General features: G+C 37.1%; 1 protein-coding gene and 1 long non-coding RNA gene across 8 annotated transcripts in view; one reads left to right on the forward strand and one right to left on the reverse strand.

Moving 5' to 3' along the window:
- The window catches only part of EFCAB11 (EF-hand calcium binding domain 11), a 236,529-nt gene that overhangs the window by 42,970 nt on the left and 170,987 nt on the right, over positions 1–22,572 (forward strand). The window contains exon 6 of one of the 4 annotated variants that reach the window (XM_088145247.1): positions 9,525–9,892. The exons of the other annotated variants lie outside the window; for them this stretch is intronic. Coding sequence (XP_088001373.1) covers positions 9,525–9,618 — 94 coding nt within the window. The 3' untranslated portion in view covers positions 9,619–9,892. Of the gene's footprint in view, positions 1–9,524; positions 9,893–22,572 lie in introns of those variants that run through there. 4 annotated transcript variants of the gene reach the window in all.
- On the reverse strand, positions 4,949–22,125 carry LOC112541973 (uncharacterized). 4 transcript variants are annotated; one of them, XR_015796937.1, is made up of 6 exons: positions 22,041–22,125; positions 13,220–13,281; positions 10,318–10,369; positions 9,615–9,836; positions 9,230–9,340; positions 4,949–8,599 (listed from the first exon to the last, which is right to left on the reverse strand). It is a non-coding gene; the product is annotated as an uncharacterized LOC112541973 (long non-coding RNA). The 4 variants fall into 4 exon arrangements; XR_015796936.1 differs by having other exon boundaries at positions 9,775–9,836; positions 13,170–13,281; XR_003085892.2 differs by having other exon boundaries at positions 13,170–13,281.

Below are 22,572 nucleotides of genomic sequence, written 5' to 3' on the forward strand. Positions count from 1 at the left end.
ATAGCTTCCTGAAGAATACTGAATAGAGTGAAAAGTTCTTCAACAGCTGAAAATAGAACATTAAATAAGATTTAAGCCCTAAGTGGCTTAAAATATAATTCAGTATAAAAATAATAAAATAAAAATGAGCCATTACTGTTTCAAAATAAATAATTATCAATACTGATAACAAAATAATCATAAAACTATTTCCCTCTGATAGATGCAGTTATTGAGAAAACAAAGTTATAATGGATAGTGCAAATTTTAAGGGCAGGAACAAGTTAAATGGTTTGAGGCATTTTCCAAGATACATACAAGTATCACAAAACGGATGATATGTGGAGACATAGCCATGCTTTTAGAACAAGGGAAACGGTCTGTAGTCATGAGGTTTGTTCTAGCCCAGGATATGCTATTTTCAAACAATATATTATTGCTGCTAATACTTTAACAGGCTCCTCCAGAAAGCTGAGATGTGTATTTGCACACAAGTACTTGTAAAAAAAAAAAAGTTTTAAAGAGAGATTCTACAAGATTGCAGATTGGTCCTATGGCAGATCTTGTTGAACATCAGGGAGTCAGGAGGATTTCTGGGGTGTTAGTATCTGTTTGGTGTTAAATTGCAAAAGAACTGCCCTGTGAATTTATTAGATGAACATTTTGGGATATGTACCAATCTTGACTACATTACATTTTTAAAAGAAGACACAATCCAATCTTAATTTGGCCACATCTTTCGCTGCTTAACCAGTATTAGGGAACTTCTTTAAAGTCAAAGGAGAAATCTCTTGTGAGATCACATTACCATAGATGGGCATATTTTTAGTCATTAGAGATAGGGCAGTTGTGGAAACACCCATTCTTTTGCCATTCTCTCCTATGAAAATTGGTACCATGAATCTGAGAAATGTCTGGAACTGGGATTTCTGTAAAGTGCTTGTAATATAAGAGAATCAAAAATACTCAAGCACGCAAGATAAATCAGTGCTTCATTGTGAATAGTCTAGCAAAGAATTACGTTACTTTGAAATATGTAAAAAACTAATAACTTTATTTTGAGTAATTAAAATGTATCTAGCTATCAAGCAATATTTTTATTGGGACCAAATGTTTAAGACTAATGAGCAAATGTTTAGAAGACTACACAGGCTTTTTTTTTTTTTTTGGTTTCCAGTAAACATTTAGTGACTTTTAGGATCGCTTCATATGTGTAGAACATAGTGTCACTATGTGTATGCAGTGAGTGTATGGTTTTCATCTTGATTTAATAGAAGACCTGATTTATGTGCACATGAGTGTTTATACAAGAAATGTTATATGAGTATCCTAACCATCAGTGGGAGTTGCTTTCTTGCTTCCTTGTTTTTCTATAAACTCATTGCCCAGAAATAATAGAGTATTGCTTTCCTTAATTCCATTGTTTGAGTTGGGAATCCTATAACATAAAATAAAGAATTTCAAATAAAAAGGGACCAGTTCTGTTTGATTTTTGAACCCTTTTCTTCAGTACAATATATTGCTTTTGGTATTTAATCCCATCATTTTAAACTAGTTTGTCATTGAAAAAAAACCGGAGAGCACTTCAGACTCTTTTAGGGAGTAAGTATCTACAGATCTTGATGATATTATGACAACTAAAATGCTTCCTTGATAGTTCCATCTCTCAAAATGAGGGGTTTGATTGTCAGTAGAGCTATACTACTTTATTCCACAAAAACATGTCTTTTTTTTATAGTTGTTCTACACTTAAGTATTTATTTAGTTTTCTTTAGCTGTATTTTTAAAAGTGAAATTAATACTCATGTTTCTGACTAAATTGCAGAGCACTGCAGGAAGCTCATCAGCAAAGGTACAAGCATTAGAAATAGATAGGAGTGGCTAATTTATTAGAGGAAAAGACAGATTACTAAAAGGGCTGCCATCCTTGAAACATCAGTTGGTGGGTCATTTCATCCCCAGCAGGGCTCCTTGCATCAAGTGTTCAGTCAGTTTGCCAATTCAATAGTACTGCAATAACTGTTCAGCTTCCAGTTTAAACTTGTAAAAAGATGCATTTTTATAATTTCTCAATATATGTCAATCATAAGTATTATTTTAATCAAACTTTCATTAAGCTGGTATCATTTCCCCCAACTCCTATTTAAAACTTTGTTGTACTTAAGACTCCTGAGCTTGGTAATTTTCTTCTATGATATTCCTCTCTTCTGTATGGCTTTCATTTGCTTCTTCAGTTCCTCTACAAGTGTCCATTAGTCTTGGTCTCCTGATCTGCTTTGGCAGTTGGGGCAAAAGTGTTATCAATCAAGTATCTATGCAAACACACTGAGAGGGTTTTTTTTGCACCAAAGTCAAATTCCTTGTACGGCTCATACTTGGCCAATAAAGTTTTCTCTCTCTCTCTCTCTCTCTCTCTCTCTCTCTCTCTCTCGCTCTCGCTCTCTCTCTCTCCCTCCCTCCCTCCCTCCCTCCCTCCCTCCTACTGATCATAGTAGATAAGAATTGTAAGGCTTTAGGAGGCGCGAGTGGCATTCCTCCACTTTCTCATCTCAAAACCCTTTATACGGGTAGCAACCAGTATTTTTCACATGACAGAAACAAAAACTGGCATGCTTAAAAGGCCTAAGCAAAGGATAGAGGATGAAGGTGGTCTCTGAGTGACAATAAAGATTTGACAATATACGTTCTCCAAAAAGAAGCAATACTACTTAAATTGCATAATAGTTATTCTACCAATATCATGGCATGCCATCCCAATTCTGATGTGGTTGGCACTGAGCTTTTTAACCTTCAAGCAGTAGCTTAAGATTTATCTGGTCTTGTAGGCACTCATTAAAATGGTGTTTCTGTGCCTACAGATTTGGCATTATTTTGCCCTGTTTATGCTTTTAAGCATGTTATTTTTAGAAGCTTTTATTGAATTATTTATGTAACTCAATATAAATTGATTGTTTTTAGTTTATCAGAAGCTGCTTTTAATTGTTCCCATTTAGGATCTGTTTTTCAATGTTGAAAAACAGGGTTTTCTAAATAAATAATAAAATAAATAATACATGGCTATAGGAGGTACTGTCAGTAAAAGAGGCATGAGGGTGTTGGAATAAGTATGCAGAAAAGAAAGCATATTGAGTGCATGACTGGAGAGGCCTGTGGGTTCTTAGGATTTGTTATAAATTCATTGCCACTTCAGTTCTTGTTTATACTTTTATCAAGAAACGTATTAAAAGCAAAAACAGTTTTGTCTTCTTAGTTACTTGCACTGCATTCTGTTGTGAGTTCCTTTCTTTTTGCCTTAGTGATTAGACAAAGTAAGCCATTTGCCTTTTAAATTGCAAAGAGAAAATCTGTTTTTCTTTACTCAAGATTTCAGCCTAAAGCACCTCCAAATATATATATTTGCATGTTATGATGTGAGTTCAACTTATGTATGGATGATCCTAGTCTAGATACTTTCCAGGAATTGCTGTGCTGAAGAATTGTGTTAAAATAGTTCTACAAAAAAAGTGGTAAATAGCCTAGAACCTTCACAATCCAATAGAAACACTGAATTCTTGAGCCTTTATTTTTTAATATAATTTAATATTTTATTATTTTATTAAGGCATATATATCATTCAAATCAAAAGTGACTCTGAGTAGCCTACATTCCTCATTACATTAAGAGGATTAAAATTAAATTAAAAACCCAAATCACCAATGAAACAGCAATAAAATCATAATTACCATACAGAGATATTTGTTAAAATACTCAATAGTTGCATGGCACTACTTCTTGAGGAGCCATTTAATTATTCACCCAACCCCAGAAGAGCCGAGTAGCAAGGATGCCTCCCTATCTCAGGCAGTATGCTGCTCTTAGGGAAGGGGTTCATCCCCCCCCCCTCCTGATGAGGACCCATGCAAAGCCTTCCCTTACAGATCTTACTGGACAGGGAGGTACCACTCATAGAAAATGGTCTCAAAGATACCTAGGACCTGAGATTTAAATGTGACAACCAACACCTTGAATTATACTTGGAAGCCAACTAGAAACCAGTGTAACTCCTAAGGTAGTAGTGTTATATGGTGACATGCCTGTTACTACTCATGCTACTGCATTCTGGACCACCTGTATCTTCCAAAGGGAATTCAAGGGCAGCCTCATATAGAATGAGTTGCAGTAGGTTGAGTATAAAATGATAAAAGCATGAGTGACCGTCAAAAGAGCCTCCTGGTCTAGAAATGGCCACAAGAGATATCCAAAATAAAGCTGTGCAAAGGCCCTCCTGGCCATAGCCTCAACTTGTTCTTCCAGCAGAAGCTGTGAATCCAAGAGAGATCCCAGACTGTGAACCTTCTCTGCATAGGGAAGTTCAATTATGTCTAGGACTAAAGATGAAATCTATTGGAATATGTTGGCTTCTGCATCCGTACTCCCTCTGTCTTGCTGGTATTGAGTCTAAACCTGTTTTAATTCATCTAGACCCTTACAACTTTCAGACACTAAAACTGAATTTCATCTATTATTTATACTTAAAACACTGGTCTGTTTTTACTACATGTTCCAAAGGTCAACTAGAGCCTTGACGGAACTGCCTACTAAGGCCTTGAGAAACTCCCCAGGTATCCTTCAGAAATGAAGCAGATCTATCAGATGTCTGGGTGGATCAGCAAAAGGGTCCATCCTTCCTGTGTGTGTGAAAAACAATGTGAGTTTTCCTGAAAACTATGGGCACCTGTAGGGTTACACTGAGGAAGGGAAAACAGTAATAATATTGTAATATGGCAAGCCATCAGTTGGGTGTCTGTAATTAATCGACATTATTGCATTATTTGTTTTATTCTTTGCTGATAGTTCAAAGGGGTAATCAGTATTTGCTGATGAAATAATAACAACAATAATAATAATAATAATTAATAATAATAATAATAATAATAATAATAATAGCCAGCAAAAATATATCTTTATTAAGTAGAAAAGGATTGTACATTTGTCAGCCTTCTCAACTGGTTGAAAAGAGCAGTGGAAATAGATTAGATGACCTTTTAAAATTCCCTTCTTCCCTAACGCTCCAGGAAATAGTTGTATTATAATGCCAAATGGCACAATGTAATTTTACCACAGTGCTACCTATAGTTTTAAGATTCTGAAAATCTCCTTCAAGGACAAAAGAAATATTTTAATTTTTATCCATGGACCATATTACCAGCTGAAAGTCCCAGGGAAGACAATATGCTGGGTAGTGTAAGATGACATTAGCCATTGTTTGTATATATCATCATGTCTCAAGGCAGGCTCAGCACAGAAGTTTATTACAGCTAATGGTTATCCACAGACCATCCTTGCACTTATCTACTAAGTTCTTGTAATATTTTATTCAGGCTGAATCTAATACAATATGTGATTTACTGCTCCATGAATGAATCTTGCAATCATGGCATGGCTGAAAGGAGGAAATAAAAAACATTTCCTTCTGTTTTCAACTAACTAGGATTTGTTATATGGAAATCAGGTCAAACTGTGATATGTTTGCCATGTTTTATCCAAACAATCCCATTTCAAACTGTGGTTTATAAGTTTGGCTTATGCAATTAATAATTGAGATTAAAAAGAGAAGATGCTTCCAGTCTCTTCTTTTGGGTATGACAAAGAACCTGATATGAAGGAAGAGCTGGCTCATGCATCTTATTTTTTTATTTTGACAATTGTTTATATTATTCTCCTAGCAGATCAACAAAAAAAACCCCAATCAACAATTTAAAAAATCCAGGATTTAAGTCTGTGTTAAAAGGCCCATGAAGATGTAGATCAAACTGTTTGTGGGAGAGAATTCCAGAGCCATCAAGAGCACCCTCTGCCTTGGCAGCCTCCCTCAGGGACAGCCCACATAGCAGTCCTTTAGCCAAATGTTATCATTCCAAAGATACAACAGATGGTGGGAATTGTTCCTCAGGTAGGGTTGATACAGTATATTAAACTCAGTTTGGAAATCTATTGGGAGCTAGTCCAGCCTAGCCAGGATAAGTGTTGCATGCTCCCTTCTGGAAGCACCCAGCAGAAGCCTGGCCACTGTATTTTGGACCTTTTGTAATGTTTGAGTTTCCTTCAAGAGCATCCCCAGTAAGATTATAATTATCTAAAGAGGAGGAAATCAACATGTGGGGAATGGAAGCCAAATTAGACCAATCCAAAAAGAGGCACAATTGATAAATTACATACCATTAAAAGTAACCACACCACTGTGCTGACCTGACAACACAGGGACAGAACCAGACAAAGTCAGAACACCCCGAAATTTCAGACCTATCCTTTCAGGCAAACCATATTTTCCTTTAGAATATTCCCCCAACTGTTAAACCCTCTGACTTGCCAGAATTCAGTTTTAACTTTCTAATTTTTTTTTAAAAAATCAGTTTTAACCTCACCAGTGTCAGCCGTTCAATGCAGGCCAGTTCAGGAAATAGACATAAGAAATATTAGACCTCTATTTTATTGACATAGAATATAATAACAGAATCTTGAAAGTCTGACAGTATTTTCCCTTCCCTCTCCCTTATACCAAAAAGAGTAAACTCAATCCTTAGTTTCTTTCTCAACTTTCCTGTTTTCCCAGGCTAAGCTCATGTTCTACTAACAGTTGCCACATATTTTCTCCAAGGTAATCTCTGAACTCCTCTATATCAAGCCCATTATCCAGACCAAGCAGGAGTAAATCAAGGAGTTTGGCACACTCAGTGATGAAGGGAAGGCAAAGTAAATCTGGGGGTCATCAGTACAAAGGTGTCACCCAGTCCCACAACTCCTGATGACAGTATCCAGTGGCTTCATATAAATGGTAAATAGAATGGGGGACACAATTATTATGTAATACAAGTTTTGTAATCATTGTTACATTACAACATAGAGAAAGGACACAAAATTCTCACAAAAAGAAAAGAGAGAGAGAGAGAGAAAGGAAAGAAAGGGAAGGAAGGAAGGAAGGAAGGAAGGAAGGAAGGAAGGAAGGAAGGAAGGAAGGAAGGAAGGAAGGAAGGAGGGAAGGAAGGAAGACAGACACAGAAAGAAAAGAAAGAAAAAGAAAGAAAGAAAGAAAGAAAGAAAGAAAGAAAGAAAGAAAGAAAGAAAGAAAGAAAGAAAGAAAGAAAGAAAACCCTAGAACAGCAGCTACAGGAGACAGCCAAAACTGAAAAAAGCAGCAAAGCGGAACATTCTCTTTTCAACATTTTCAAGAAATGCAACCTTCTGCCAGTAGTGCTAATTTCACTCTAAAACATAGGAACCCTTACATGCAGCTCAGTGATGTTTATTCTGTCCAGTGAGTGAAAACAACCAAAATGATGGATGCAAACTGGATACATTCCCTATATTTTACTCTAAGATCAGCTGCAGCTGTGCAGGGAGGAGATTACAGTTTGAATTTTCCAGCTTCTCCAAGTAGGACTGGGAAAGATTCATGCTTGAAACTGCTTTCATCAAACAATACTGAGTTTGGTGACCAGTGATCTGACTTGGTAGTAGGCAAGTTCTGTGATCTGCTCTGTATGCATAGAATACTCTAGTTCTGTTCCTGCCAATTCCGGCCGTTTGGCTCAGATTTCCAGGTACCAGTGAATTATCCAGTAGACCAGCAGCTAATGAAATGTCTCAGATATCCAAAACGTCTGGAAATAGAGCACTGAAAACTGAGTGGGAGAACGGGTTGCATCAGAAATGATGTCTATTAATTGGAGGGGACACAATTGCAGCATTTATAATATATGTTTTTTAATTAATCAAGAAACTGGAGAGAGCATACCAAAAATAATTCTTTTTCATGCTGCTTACACAATACACTGAGATTTTAAAATTCCAGCTGGAGAGGTGGCTTTATGCAGCCAGGGGGGTGGGGAGAGTTTCAGGAGTCTTTAATTACCTAATTTAATAAGAGGGTAATTTATATTCTGCAGTGAGTTAAGTTGTGATACTAATTACTTCTACCATTCTAGTAAAAGATTAGCCTTAGGTGCTGAATGCCACAAAATAAATAGTTTTAAAAATTACTAGGAAAAGTTGATGAATAATAAACAGCAGTTATTCTAGTCTACTGATTTATATTTACTGAATCAAAGAGATAAATATTTCGCCTACTTCAAACATATGTTTAAATGAAACATGTCATTTTCATTATGGTTATTCATTTGTACTAGATAGTACTTGGAAACTCACAAATTCAGTTTTTATTTATTTTTTTATATTTTATTCAATTTATGTGGCTGTCCAAGTAAGAACTCTGGGTGGTGAATACAGTTACAAACATCAATATAATAATTCAGAATAAAGAAAATACACAGCTGCAACAAAAAAATTGGTTTCACGAACAATCAACAATGAGCAAAAGCAGGACAGCTTACAAGGCAAACAGATGTAATTGTTACCTTTTAAAAGACATGTTCTAATGTTACATTATTTTTCTTTAACAATATTATCTAACAATCTTTTTTGTTAGTTTGCTAATTTGTTTATTCTTTGTTGTGCTTTAAAATATCTGTTAAAAGTATAATCAGGCTTGCACACTCAGGAGTGACAGTTGTGCTGTCAACATTGTTCTGGGCTTTACTCCTCATTTTGTCTGTACTTGCGGTTCCCCAAAGTTTGAGAATTTCTGCAGAACACAGATGAAAACTTTATTATTATTTTTATTGCTTAAAAAAAGAAATATACTTGAAATCAAGAGATTGACAGTAGTGTTGCTTTTCTGCTCATATAATATAGCACACCAAAAAAGATAAAACATTAGAATGGTATCACTGTTGGCTCTGCTTCTGTCCTGCTGCTGATCTATTTTGACTTTTATTGGGCACTATCACTATAGCAATTAAAAATTGTAGTAGAGGATAGTCAAATAACTTTATATTCAGGAATATGTCATCATTGTCCTATCAATGCATCATCAGTTCTTAATCTATGTTAAAATACCATTCCTGTATTTTTTAAGTGCCAGATTGCCAGGTTGGGTGTTGAAAATTTAACATGACTGATTAAGGTAGCTTCTGAAAATTGCATGAACAGTCTTAACAGTCTTTGCTTTCAGATGCCCAGTTTTTAGTTATTTCTGTATAATTACTTGCTATATATGAAGAGCTATATTTTAAAAGTTACAAATTTTATATGTACTATACTGAGTCTAGATCATATACAGTATTCATTACCTGGGCATTTGACAATGTACACAGCACAATGTATTTTTAAGAGTATAGGATTCATTGGGTTTTATCTGGAAGCGTCTATCTACCTTGGAACCAGCACTTCTGGAAGAATGAATTCCTCTCCCCTGCCAGCAGTTTCCAAATACCCACTAAATCAGTTTCAGAAGATTATGATCTGGAATAGATGTGAAGGCATTCTGGGGGACAAAAGGAAAGAAACAGTTTAATTGTACAAGTCCTTTTGCACATTTGAAGTGCTCGCCTCAGATATTTGTCAATTAGGTATCAGTCTTTGCCTTACAGAAGCACATATTTTCATGCTATAGAATATCATAGATCTATTTTATTAATTAAAGTATCTAAAATGTTTTTCTTTTATAGGGAGGTTGATCAGGATTCTGATGGCCATATTAGCTTCAATGAATTTGAATCAGCAATGAACTATGGGCAAGAAAATTTGTCTCATCTTACCTAAAGTGTATTTTGTTGTAAACAGTAAAAGAAGAACTACAGTAATACTTTCCAAAACATTCTTCTTCAGATTTAACAAATCTACATATGATCCAAGGAAACAAGCAAGCAAAACTGTCCTTTCAAACTTCCATGAAATGTACTGTTTTTCTTTAATTACTTCTTTAGCTCTGGTTCCTCTTCTTTGATATATGTGCAAAATCAATTGATACAGCTTATGAACTGTATGAACATGGAAAAGGAAAAAATGAAAAAGTTAATTAAATGAAAAACCCACTTTGTTTTGAACATAAAGAATTCTTCATCCTCAGAGTTCTGTCATTCCCATTCCAGGCTGACAAACTAAATCCAGATTTCCTATTCTGAGATCAGATAATCTGGAACTGGGATTGGTTCTGGATGTTCTGTAAAGAGGAAACAATGGGATTCAGAACAGACTTCTTGCCTGCAAAATCAGGACAACCAGTAGATAGTAGCAAAGAGATACAGAACACTCTAACTCCTTGCTGCCATCTAATGGTCATCAAGGTTTTGCAGTCCAGATCTGGTAACCTCAGCTATAGCCTCTCAGAAGAAACTGTTTGCTCTGGGCTATTGCTATTTTAATTGGAAGACATTTGAGAAGAAACTGCCTGGCTCTGGGTTGGTTGGTTGGTTTTTATCTCTCACAAGACAACCCTTTCAATCATAATGCAATCATTACCTTCTCAGTGGCTGGAGATTACACTTGAATTGCCAAAGGAAAACTGCAACAACTGGAAAAAAAAAAAAAGCCAAGCTCAAGCATGACTATAAGCAAAATGGACTGTGGACTGAATCAACATTGCACAATAGCATGAAAAGAATGCACTGTACATACATAGCCCTACGGTTAGCAGGCCACCCAACACAAATTTTTGTATTTTTAAATGTACTCTGAATTTTCCACAGACAAAAGAGCTAAAACAAGAGAAGGCAACACACAAAGTGCTGGAACATGAATAAACAAGAGCCCTGAAGGCAAAACCTCCCCGAGTCAACCAAAACAAAATAAGCCATCAGCAAGAATTTGGGGGAAATAACTTGAATATTACAGTGGTGATTACTTGCTGAGTTTAGCTGTGCATGGTTGTTACTGCTTAGGGATGCTTGCTGTATTTAAATCTCAACATAATTAGAAATCAAGGGTATGCACAGATTGCACACACAGATTGCACACACAGTGAGCATTGTGCACACATAGAGACAACCTGAAACAACATACTGCTAGTACTTTTTGTCTTCACATCATTTGTGTGTGAACATAAGCACAGTAGTGTGTGTGCAAGCAGAAACACATGTCTTTGATGTTACCTCCAGCACCTGCTTTTCTTTTGAAGGCCACATACGTTAATCTACCCACCCAAATTCAGCCTCTCCACAGGAATTCACACAAGAAACCAGCAGTAGCTTATTTCCAGGCAGGCAGGCAGGCAATGGGACGATGATAGACTGGTTCTCTCTTTCTGGGCTATATGGGTTGCTGCTGGACAGAGTGTCTCTATGCTGCATGTCCATGTGTCATGTGCGCACATGTGACTTCAGAGCAGCACACCCTGTTTGACCCAGCTGGGTCAAGCACTAGGGCTCAGTGTTATGGTTTTCCTGGTGCCTGGGAAGGAGATAATTTGGGTAGTTTGAAAAATAGTGCAAGTTCAGAACAGCTGCATATTGTTCTCTTACCTAAAAAATGGATAGCTAAGTCACTGGTACAAAGGGTTGTTACCAAGGAAAATTTTAAAAAGTCCACTCTAACAAATTCAGAGATAAACTGGATCCTAATGGTTAAAATACCGACAAGATTTCTGTAACCTAATCCCTTTTTCCTTTTAATAAGTCTGTTTAAAGAAGCCTCTGTCAGGAACATTATCAATATCAGCATTGCCCATATATGTAGGTAAGACCTGTGTAACAGCAGAACAGTGTAGCTGTGGAGGTTGTGGCTTTTTCATCTCAGGAGATTTTTAAGAGGCAAGACTTAAACATTCTCTCATAGATTGTTTTTTCTGCACTTTGCAAAAGGTTGGACTAGATGAGTCTTGCAATCCCTTCCAACTTTAAAATTCTATAAAGTGGTGGGTTGGGACCCAAGTATTTTAGCCACTGTGTGAAGTCAGCCTGCTGAGGTTCTGCCATCCTTGGAGCTCAGTTTCTGTTGGAATTAACCCCAGAACTTTTCTTGAAAAAAGAACCAAGAGCAAAACCTAGTTCAACATGACTGTCACTGCAGTTAAGAAGTTTATCACAAAGAATGGCCCAAGAAACCAGCTTGGCAATAAGTCTCCTCTACTGAAAATCATACATTGTATGTCATGCACAGCCAGCTACTTGAGCAGGTTGGCAAAATTCCACAGGAGTGGGGATTGCAATTTCCAGAAAGATCAGGTGTTGGGATATGTGGTACTTTTTTTTTTTAATAACTTTATTATATTGTATTTCAGAGTACAGGGATATGTGGTACTTGACCTGGCATTGGTTTAGCATACACCTCCCCTTTATACTCCAGTGGAGATAGTCAGCAATCTTATGGCACTTATCTGTAAAAGTGTTGGTGGCAACCTCAGTGCCACTGCAGATGATCCTGGTGCTGCCCCCTTCCAAACCAAGACCTTCCTGCACAATCAGTTGAAGTCTATGAGTAACACAGATTTGGTTGCCCAGAGAGACAGCCCTCAACCTTGCAGATCTTGGCTGTGTTCACCTCATCTGCAGTAGTCACCTGCACCTCAGCGCGAATTAGCAGTAAACTGTGCCTGGGTCCTGCATCTTGGGAAGTGCTAGTGACGGGGAGAATAGTGCACACTACCTGGACTGAACTAAATGTTTGAGGTGAAGTAGACATCAGTGTCAGGGCCTGCTACTCTCACTTTCTGATGCCTCCTCCTTGCACTACTTGTCTGCTGAAGGTGGCATGTCAGAGGATCTGGTTATCAAGGAAACTACAGGGAGGAAGTTTCAGAATCTGTCTAGTCATGCAAAGCCATCATCTGCATGACAGTACTCATTGTGTCTGATGCCTTTGGATCACATGCTGCTTGCTGCCTGACGAATCAATAATTGCACAGGAATTTTACTGTGCTTCAGAGCAGATACCTTGCCTGTAACTGGCAACACAGGTTGCCTAGTGTTGCCTGGTGGGAAGGATACCTGAAGGATGCCAGAATGGTGCTTGAACATTCCCAAGGTTGAAAGATGTCAGGGGTCCTTCCTGCTGCTGACCTGGGACTTACAATGGATGGAAACAGAATACCCCATACCCTGCTGCTCTTGGGCCTATGGCATGCTCGCTTTGATGGAAGTGAGTAACCTGCTGGTGCCTCTGGGTCACTAATAAATTTCTTGTCAGCAGAAAGGTTGTGCAAGTTCTTACTCTCGTCTGCCTTTGACTTTACTTGTGCATCACTCTGTAAGGATATCATGTTTTTAATGCATTCTTACTTTGACATCTTGGGCAGATTTTCAGTTATAAGATTTCTGCAATCTTAACAGTTGTCATAACTATAACTAAACTATGGATTTAAGTGAATTGCTACTTACATTTCATAGAGGAAAGAGAAAACATGAAACTGTTACTCTATTATCCTTACTTTAAGCTTGATTGAAATTTAGGATTTGTTGTTCCTGCATTTTTCACTCAGGTCTTATTTCACTATGGAAAAAAAAACCAATGGATTAGATCAGAATGAAGTCAGAGAGGAATCTGTTTAGCTTATTAAAATCATATTGTGAGTCTTTGTGCTTGCAACACTGAAATGAATGAATGTGACAAGGAACAATCATGGAAGTAAATAGAATTCTAAACAGCTAATAATGAAATTAGTCCACAGGATTAATATCAATATATGCAATATTTTTTAACAGAGGATAGATAAGCTTTCCCCAGTCTGGGAGCCTTCTAGATGTGTGGAATGATGTCCAGGGTCTTCATAAATGCTCATGCTGTAAGAGTGCAAATTGGGAAAGGTTGGAAACTATTTTTCCACCAAGTGCAGGAAATAATAACAGAATTGGGGATACGATATAACATGAAATAGCAAACACAAAATAATGGATGCAGATTGCAATTGTTATCAATATTTTAAGGGCAGACATGCTGTTAATTAGTAATATTTTAACATACAGTTCTAAAGAAGTATTTGAAAGTTAGTGAGCTAGTGTCACCTAAATAAGGAGAGGTTTATTAAGGAAAGTTTATACATTATTTAAAGAACAAAACAAACATTATAGACCTATCCACAAAAATGGGAAATTCATTTATGCTGATTTCAGTGAAGTCTTAGAAATATAACTAGGAGAAAAGGGTTTTTGTTGTTGTTTCGGTGCCTGCCTTCCAGTCAGTCTTGACTCTTGGCAACTTCATGGACTAGTGCCTATAAGTTTTCTTGACAAGGTTCTGGAAGTGTTTCACCATTGCCTTCTTCCTAGGGCCAAGAGAGGATGACTGGCCCAAAGTCACCTAGTTGGCTTCACATCTAAGATGGGACTAGAACTCACGGTCTCCTGGTTTCTAGCCTGGCACCTTAGCTGCTACACCAAACTGGCTTTCAGTAAATATTTATAAGTATGCTCTCTTATAAATCACATGTTTAAATCTAAAGAACATTTTTTATCAACTTATTTTTTAAGTAGTCTCAAAAGTAGTACTATTAGCATAGTATGAAATAGTATCAACATCCAATCTATTTGACTTAAAGGACTCAGTAAAGTTTGGGTGGTATATATCCATGTACAGATGATGGATATTTAAGTGAGAATGTGTTTTAAGTTCTATGAGGAAATAATAATAGAAAATATTAGTGAAATATTTTGATGTGATCTATTCATTGTTGGCTTGGGTGATATAAAAAGCCAGGTAGTCAATGAATGATATTAACTTGCTAACAGCTGCTAGCAGAGCAGTTGGTTATAACAAAACAAGACATCCCACCAATAAGGCAATGGCCAAAGAGGATCATTGTGTTGAAACTTAACACAAACAGGTAAAATTGTCTATTTTTGATATATCTGGATTAATAAAAAGCCTCCAGTGTGAGATATAACCACTTGATTTACTTTAAGCATGTGTGAATTATATACCAGTACAAATAATTGTCAATTAATTTGAATAATGAATGCTTACAATAGAAATATGTATGAAATCTAATATGATTTAATTAATATATGTAATTACACAGTATTTAAAATAATTAAAATAAAATAAAATATTTAAAATAATTAAATTAGTTTATAATTAGGGTTTTTATTGGGTGGGAGTAAGGGAGGGAGGGAGGAAACTCAAAATATTAGTTTCGGAAATCTTGTTCTGGAATTTAGGAAAAATACACTTTTAAAATAGTGACTAAAAAGGAATAAGCTAAACTTCAAAGAATGTTGCTTGTTAAGAGGTAATCAGAGGCATTTTTCAAGCTACCCATTACTTACAATTGGATGAAAATGTAGCATATAACTTGAGGGACAATGTGGAGAGATTTCAGGATAACAAAAGTCTGTCGTCATACTGATTTCTTTTTTCATGAGAAAAACCCACCAATTTACTCAAAGGAAAAAAATAATCACATGCTGCTTCAGAATCCTTAGAAAGCTTTGTTATGTTTATCTTCTTACTACTGTGACATTTTTGTCTATTTTATTATGTAAATTATGTAGTAAATGTTTTATAAAAATTATCTCAAGTTTTCTATTTATTTCTGCCATATTTCTGATTCCGAGGTGCTTAATATGGTGTATTTAGTACGCCTAAATGCCATATCTATGAAAACATTTTTTAAATGGATAAGTATGGTAAACTCACCCTGCAGGAATGTATAACAGTTCTATGTGCTTTGGTTACTGACTCTAGTATGAAAACCACATACTAGGAAGGTTCATCAATCATGGCAAGACAGGTTTTTTTAGAGAATCCCAGCTTAATCTAAATGAGCTAGCATGCTCATAGTAATTAACACTTGATCAGAGTATATTCAGACTATACTGTCTAAATTTAACCAACCTATAAAGCCCCCGGCATTTTTTTCAGGATCCCTATCTCATCTCTACACTAAAAGCATATCCCTGAGGACTTTCTTTTTACTTATCTAGAGCCTGAAATTATTCAAAGTGTTTTGAATGTAACCAAACCAGGCAATTCTTTGCAATAATCTTTTCAGCCTGAGAATGGAAAAATCTCTTAAGCCCACTACAGACACCACATCCTTCCTGAAATTCAGGTTACATGATTTCCACTGCTATTAGTGAATTGGGACTCTTCACTGGTCATCACTCGTTCTTCCATTCAATAAATCAATGCATGCCTGGATTGTAGAGGTTCATTCAAGATTTCTGTTTAACGTCTCTCATAAGATTTAACAAGGCATGGAAAAAAGAAGTTCCTGGAATCCCAGGTAATCCTGGGAAGGATTTCTGCCAGTAATCTTGGTGAGCTGCTGCTGCCAGACAAAGTAAACTAGCAGTAAGCCACTTGGCACCCTCCAGATGTTTTGGATCATAGCTGCCTTTGCTGTTGGCCATGCTGATAGAGGCTGATGGGTGTTGGACTTCAAAATATGTGGAGTGCACCGAATTGTCACCCTCTGCTGTTGGTAGTAATGAGCTAGATAGGCCAACAATTTGACCTTGAATAAGGCACCTTCCTATGCCTCTGTGTGTGGGAAGGAAGGAAGGAAGGAAGGAAGGAAGGAAGGAAGGAAGGAAGGAAGGAAGGAAGGAAGGAAGGAAGGAAGGAAGGAAGGAAGGAAGGAAGGAAGGAAGGAAGGAAGGAAGGGTGGGTGGGTGGGTTAGAAGTTCATTACTTATTTGCTTGATTTTCTTTTAGGCAAATTAACATGCTACCACAAAAGTAATTGGGCTTATTTTAAAGTCCTCTTGCTGGTGCTTAGGTTTGCCTTATGGGACTGCAGACAGAAAACTAGCATCTGGTGTTTGAGGTTGCTGGGGAGTTTCACCGTATTATCTGTAATAGCTCAACTATAAATAAACAAAATGAATAATTAAATGAGTACTAACATAGCCTGAATAATAAATTGTCCAAAAACACTCTCTGCAAAGGACCTGGTGCTGTATTTTGTGCAAAATACCTTGGGCTGGATTGTGAGACTAGATTCTCATTAACTGTATAGCCATGATGCAGGATTTTGTCAGTGCTGAAAATTCACTATGTAATCATTCAGGACAGTTCCGCTGCTGCTAGATGAAAGCATAATTAATCTTTATTGGAAAAAGAAAATAATAATTTGCCTCATGATGGAATCCTTAGCAGCATCTTTCCTAATGGCCCATACAAGCAGTAGTGGCTCAGTTCACAAGTTGCATTAAGCCAAAACTTAAAAAAACAATACCATGATTTAGTGCAACATGAGAATATAGCAAGATTTGTCCTGACGTTAGTATGCTGGATAGGCTGTGCATGGTTTTGAAAATTATTTGGAATAGGGGGTTGAAGAAGAGGTGAGAGTGTTTGCTCAGCACATCTTTAAAGGGGCTATATATTTTTTTTTTCAGGCTCTCACTTTAAAGAAATGCTGTTCCTGTGATGTGCATTCTGAAGCACCTCTTCCAAACTATTTTTGAAACATGTACAGTCATAAAACCGGACTTATTAAGAAACCGGAATTATTATTATTATTATTTATTATTAAACACTTATTAAGCATAATGTTGATCTTCTGGTGTTGTAAGTATGACTTCTCTTTCAAGGAACTTCAGGTTGGCTTATGTAGATTTTCCCCATTTTATCCTCACAACATGAGGCAAGTTAGGCTAATGGCCACTGAAATATCTGTATGGCTAATAAGAGACATGAACTCCCATTGCCAGGTTTCAAGTACAACTAACCACTAAAGTATATTGTCCCTTGCAAAAGGCTCACAAATTGTCATTGAAAGAATACGACGTGTTTCTAAAAATAAATGAAAATAAATATTTTGTAGGAATATAAGAACAACCCTATTAGATCAGACAAGAGACCCATCTATTCCACATTCTTTTCTCATGGTGGCCAGCAAAATGTCTTTAGGAAGTCCACAAGCTGCACAGGAGTACAGTACAACCACGATCCCGTGCTTGTGTTTCCTAGCAACTGTTATCCAGCAGTAGCCTGCTTCTGATAGCAGATGTAATATATAGTCATTACGAGTAACCTTGAAGATAAGGCCTGGGGTTTAGTGTGGCCCCAAAATTACACCCACTGCTGTTTTGGTCCTAGGAAGTCTACTCAGTAAAACAAAACATACAGGGGATTGTATTTATTTTGGTCATATTAGATATATTCAGAAACATTGCTAATGTTATTCTTTGGCACAACTCCCAAGCTTTGTGCTCTGCTATAACCAAGGTAACAATCCTATACATGTGTACATGGGAGTAAGTCCCATAGGACTCATCAAAATTTACTCCTGAGTAGACATATATATAGTGGTGCTTTAAAGTTTGTGAACCCTTCACACAAATTTAAAACTAGATAAAGAGAACCCAATTAAACAAATTAGTCAAAACCATTATACTTGTTCATTTATTTTAGCTTTGGATCATTTTCCTCAATAAATTAATTGTGTGGAGAACAGATCACATTTTAGATCAGATTTATGCAGATATATTGAAAATTCAAAAGGGTTCAAAAACTTTTAAGCACCACTGTAAGATTTTGCACTCAAGTACCTACAATTGAAAATAATGATATATTTCTCTTCTTTGCTCCTACTCTCATTTCCCTTCTCTTGTTATTTCCCTTGTGTTAAATTATATGCAACCAAAGACTTCACTTCTTCCTCAGTAGCATGTTGAGTGCCATCTGAGTTGAGGGGCCCATCATCCAACACTATATTGCCAATCATATTATATTTTCCATCCATGAGATTTACTTGGTAAAATACCAGAGTGGAGTAGCCTTCTCCTGCAAAGTATCAAACGATGCTTTTGTCATTGTGACTACAATGATCATTTGCCTCCAGCATCTTCCTATATCACAGTTGCCCAGTATAGGTCCCTGCTTGTTTTATCTGGTCAGCTGGGATGACCTTCATGCCTGCTGCAAATTATATATTCTTGGTGTACACTCCTGGCATCCTTCACTCATCAATTCCAGGAATCCCCCTCCTGCCATGATGAGGTAGCATAGCAGGACTTGAGGGAGGGTCTGGCTAATTGCAAAACTTAATTATATAGGACTGGATCTGAGCTAGGACAGGCTCATCAATATGATTTCAACCAGTTCTGCAATCACAGGCAGATCTCAGAAACCTGAGAATTTATTTAATCTCTTAAGGGCTGTCATATATCATTGGCAGACTGTATTCAGTTTATTATTCAATCCTATACCAGACGATAAAACACTGTGATAAAATCTTATCTCTTGGGAGGATCTTTATTCTTAGAATTCAATCTACCAAATGGAGCAAGTGATTTACTAGTAAGCACAGGTAATCCTAGCAGGATTCCTGCAGGAAATCTCAGTTAATGAGAATTCTATAAATCTCTTGGTGGAACTTGAAGAGTTCTGGGTTGTGTTAGGTGAAAGATTTCTTGTCTTTGTGAAAGCAAAAGGCACAGATTCTAAGCTCAACTGCAAAGCTGTTTCTCTATGAAAAAATATTTTTCAATCAATATTTATTTGCTGAAATAGCAAGAAAGTATTCTGGATATTTACTATACAATTACAAAAAGGAGAGAAAATCAAGTAATCAAGTGAAGTTAAGGTGGAGGCTGGAGACAATGCTTAAAGTTTTCTTCAGGGGAGGAAAACAGAACTGCCTGTTTCTAACCTTACCCAATTTTGATGGGTGTTCAATTTTTGTCTTTATTTTTGTCCTTTTAAAAGTGTGTTAAGGCTATTCTGGGACTTGCATAACAGCTTGTATTACATTTTATGCCTTAGAACAGCAAGAAAATATCCTGGAAAGTTGGGCATTTCTACTATCAAAAGTTGATAGTGTTATTTGAAGGTTGTCAATCCTTGCTTTAGGATGACATTTTGGGGGGAGTGAGGGGAGTGGGGGGGGGTGAGGACTTTGCTACCAGATTAAAATAACAAAAGGACAACAAAGCCAGCAATTTTTGCTGTATTAAATGACACATACAGATAATGTACATATAAAAACAATTACAAATGTTCCATTCCTTCCAAACATGTATGAAGTACCTAATCAAATTGAATAAAGAAATGCTGATAAAAGGAGACGAGGATCAACCCAGAAATTTGTTCATCTAGAACCTCTCCTTCTTCCAACACATAAACACACATGTACCCACACAGCCTTTGCCACTAATTCCTCTGTGGGAAGGATCCCTGATGAGACAGGAAGAAAGGTAGGTGAGGTAGGTCAAGACCAACTCTAGGTGTTCTTCAGCTGCACTCTCTTCTTCAGCTTCCACCATAAGTCATTTTCACCAATTGCTCTATGAGAAAGATAATCTCTCTCGCTGTCATGTTTGTTGGCCCTATCTAGGGTCAGATACAGCTCTGAAGAATATTGGTTTAAGGAGAATAATATAGAACTCATAATCAAAAGTGCAGTATTTTGCACCGATCAGTTGTCCAGTCAGTTACAGATTTAGACATAAAAGGATAGATGTTCCAAATGTCTGCTGCTCTTTCTGTTAATGACATCAGATGCCTTCTTAGGCGCTTCTTATCTAATTAAATCGCTGTAGGATTCTTGTTCTCTAAACTTAAGGTTCATTGGTTAGAGTTGCTAACTGAGGCATTGGCAGTCTTGGGGAAGATAATTCTTGTATCTGATTAAAATGGCAATGTCAAGTTACATCCAGTTCTACATTTGTGGTGTAAGAATATGGCCTAATAAGGACTGTTACTTGAATCTATTTGTATGCTGAACTAACAAAAGATGTCTCACCTGCAATCCAGTTTGCTTGTTAATCACATCCCTCTGCAGTCAGGTTTTAGCAAACCTAAATGGGATGTGAAGTTCAATCTAAATAACTAACTGGCAGATGTTTCATTGGTTGACAAATATAATGAATTTCTATAAGCCAAAAGAAAATCTACAAGCTTAACAGATAAACTTCCTGGGTTTTATTTAGCATTGCTCAGGAGATATTTAGGTATCTCCTTGTAACATCAAAATGAATCTATTCACAATCTATTGATAGTTCTATGGATCTAATGATGCCTGCCCTGGTATGTTTTTTTTTTTTTTAACTTAAATTATAGGGTTGGAAGGGGCCATTTAGGCCATCATATCCAAACCCATGCTAAGTACAGGAATCAAATTAAAATAGAAGGAGTACATCTGTCACTTCCTTGATCCATGTTTCTTGCAGGCAATACCCCACACAATCCAGGAGATCTAGTGGGCACACATTGGTTTCACTTCCTCATAGTAGTAGGTTGCCACCTATCATGACTCCCCTCTTCAACTTCTTGCAGGGCATTAATGCATCTACTCTGCTTTTAAGGGTTATGCAATCCTGTTTCCTTTTCCATAGGGTCGCTCTCCATACCCACTGGAGACAGAGTCTGGTGGTTTTGTTTTGCAAGTGCCTGAAAGCAGTTGTGTAGAATATGACTCTCACTTTTGGTTGTCACTCTCATCTCTTGACTTACTCCTCTGTTTAAATTTCCTCCTTAGGGAAATTTGCTTCCTTTGTCATCTCCTGCTGTAACCCTTCCATTGTTTAATCTGATAAATGACCATGCTCTCTCACCAGCTGAAGTGTGGCCACTTCTTGCTCCAATACTCTGGCTTTTCCGTTAAACACCACTGCAAGTCCACACTATTTTGTTGAATAAATGGATAAATAAATAAAATATAGCAGGTTGTTTTCAGTCAGAAATGCAAACATACACAAGCTTTACAAGTCACAATTACACAGCCCTGTCCATTTATCTTCCCATTTTTTAAGCACTAGCAGTCTTCTTTCCCCTTGTTGTTCCCCTCTCAGACTTTCAAATTAGCAAGTTCACACTGTAAAAGAATTCTTAGGGATTCCCCCTTAAACAAACTTGCTGAACTAACTCTATCAACAACCCCCTATTAGCTCTCTTTGTTTGCTCATTGTTTTGTACCCTGGAACCTGGCAGCCTTATATTTCTCCCACTGTTCCTGGTTACCCAGCAAGAAGCAGTCACTCAGTCACCAGCAATGGGGAATTAGCAACTCTCAAGGACCATTCCTTGCAATCAACAATCATTCAGAGATGATCTTTTTACCTATCACATCTGAGCGCACAATCCCTCAGAACCCACAGCTCTTCTGAAGGAGTTGGTTGCACCTTTTCCAACTAACAATATTTACTAAAAGGCATAAGTTTTCTTGTTTCCTGGAACCTGGGCCCCTCTATTTCCACCTACAATTTTTTTTTATTCAAAAGGAAGCACCCATTCAGCCACCCACAATGAGGAATCCCCAATTCTCAAGACACACCTCTTGCAAACAATAGCTATTTAGAGATTACCTTTCCATCCCAGGCAGCACAGTACACAATCCTGCAAAACTCTCAGTTTCTCTGGTCTCTCTTTCTTGTCTCTTCGTCCTGCTAATGTCACTGTTTGTTTTCCTTATCTGTTCACTCAATAGGCAGACAGAATAGATGTTGGCTGATGGTTTGATCTGCCCATCAGGGCCACGTCCTCACTCAAATTTCCTGACAGTCCTTCCCTTTCACTATTTCTCCAAAGTGTTGGACAGTAGCTTGTGTGGAAATATACATCCCTAATTTGGTGACCTATGCAATTATGATATTATTTCTACAATGAAAAGTATCATTAGTGTAATATCACTAGTGTAACAGGCAAGATATTCATTTGGGTCAAATACCCACAGCTATTAATGTGACAACTCCTTCTCCTTCTCCTTCTCCTTCTCCTTCTCCTTCTCCTTCTCCTTCTCCTTCTCCTTCTCCTTCTCCTTCTCCTTCTCCTTCTCCTTCTCCTTCTCCTTCTCCTTCTCCTTCTCCTTCTCCTTCTCCTTCTCCTTCTCCTTCTCCT

Source organism: Python bivittatus, unplaced genomic scaffold, assembly GCF_059951505.1.
Source record: "Python bivittatus isolate LINGU-HERP-01145 unplaced genomic scaffold, Pbiv_v1 ctg000480_np1212, whole genome shotgun sequence".
NCBI classification, from domain to species: domain Eukaryota; kingdom Metazoa; phylum Chordata; class Lepidosauria; order Squamata; family Pythonidae; genus Python; species Python bivittatus.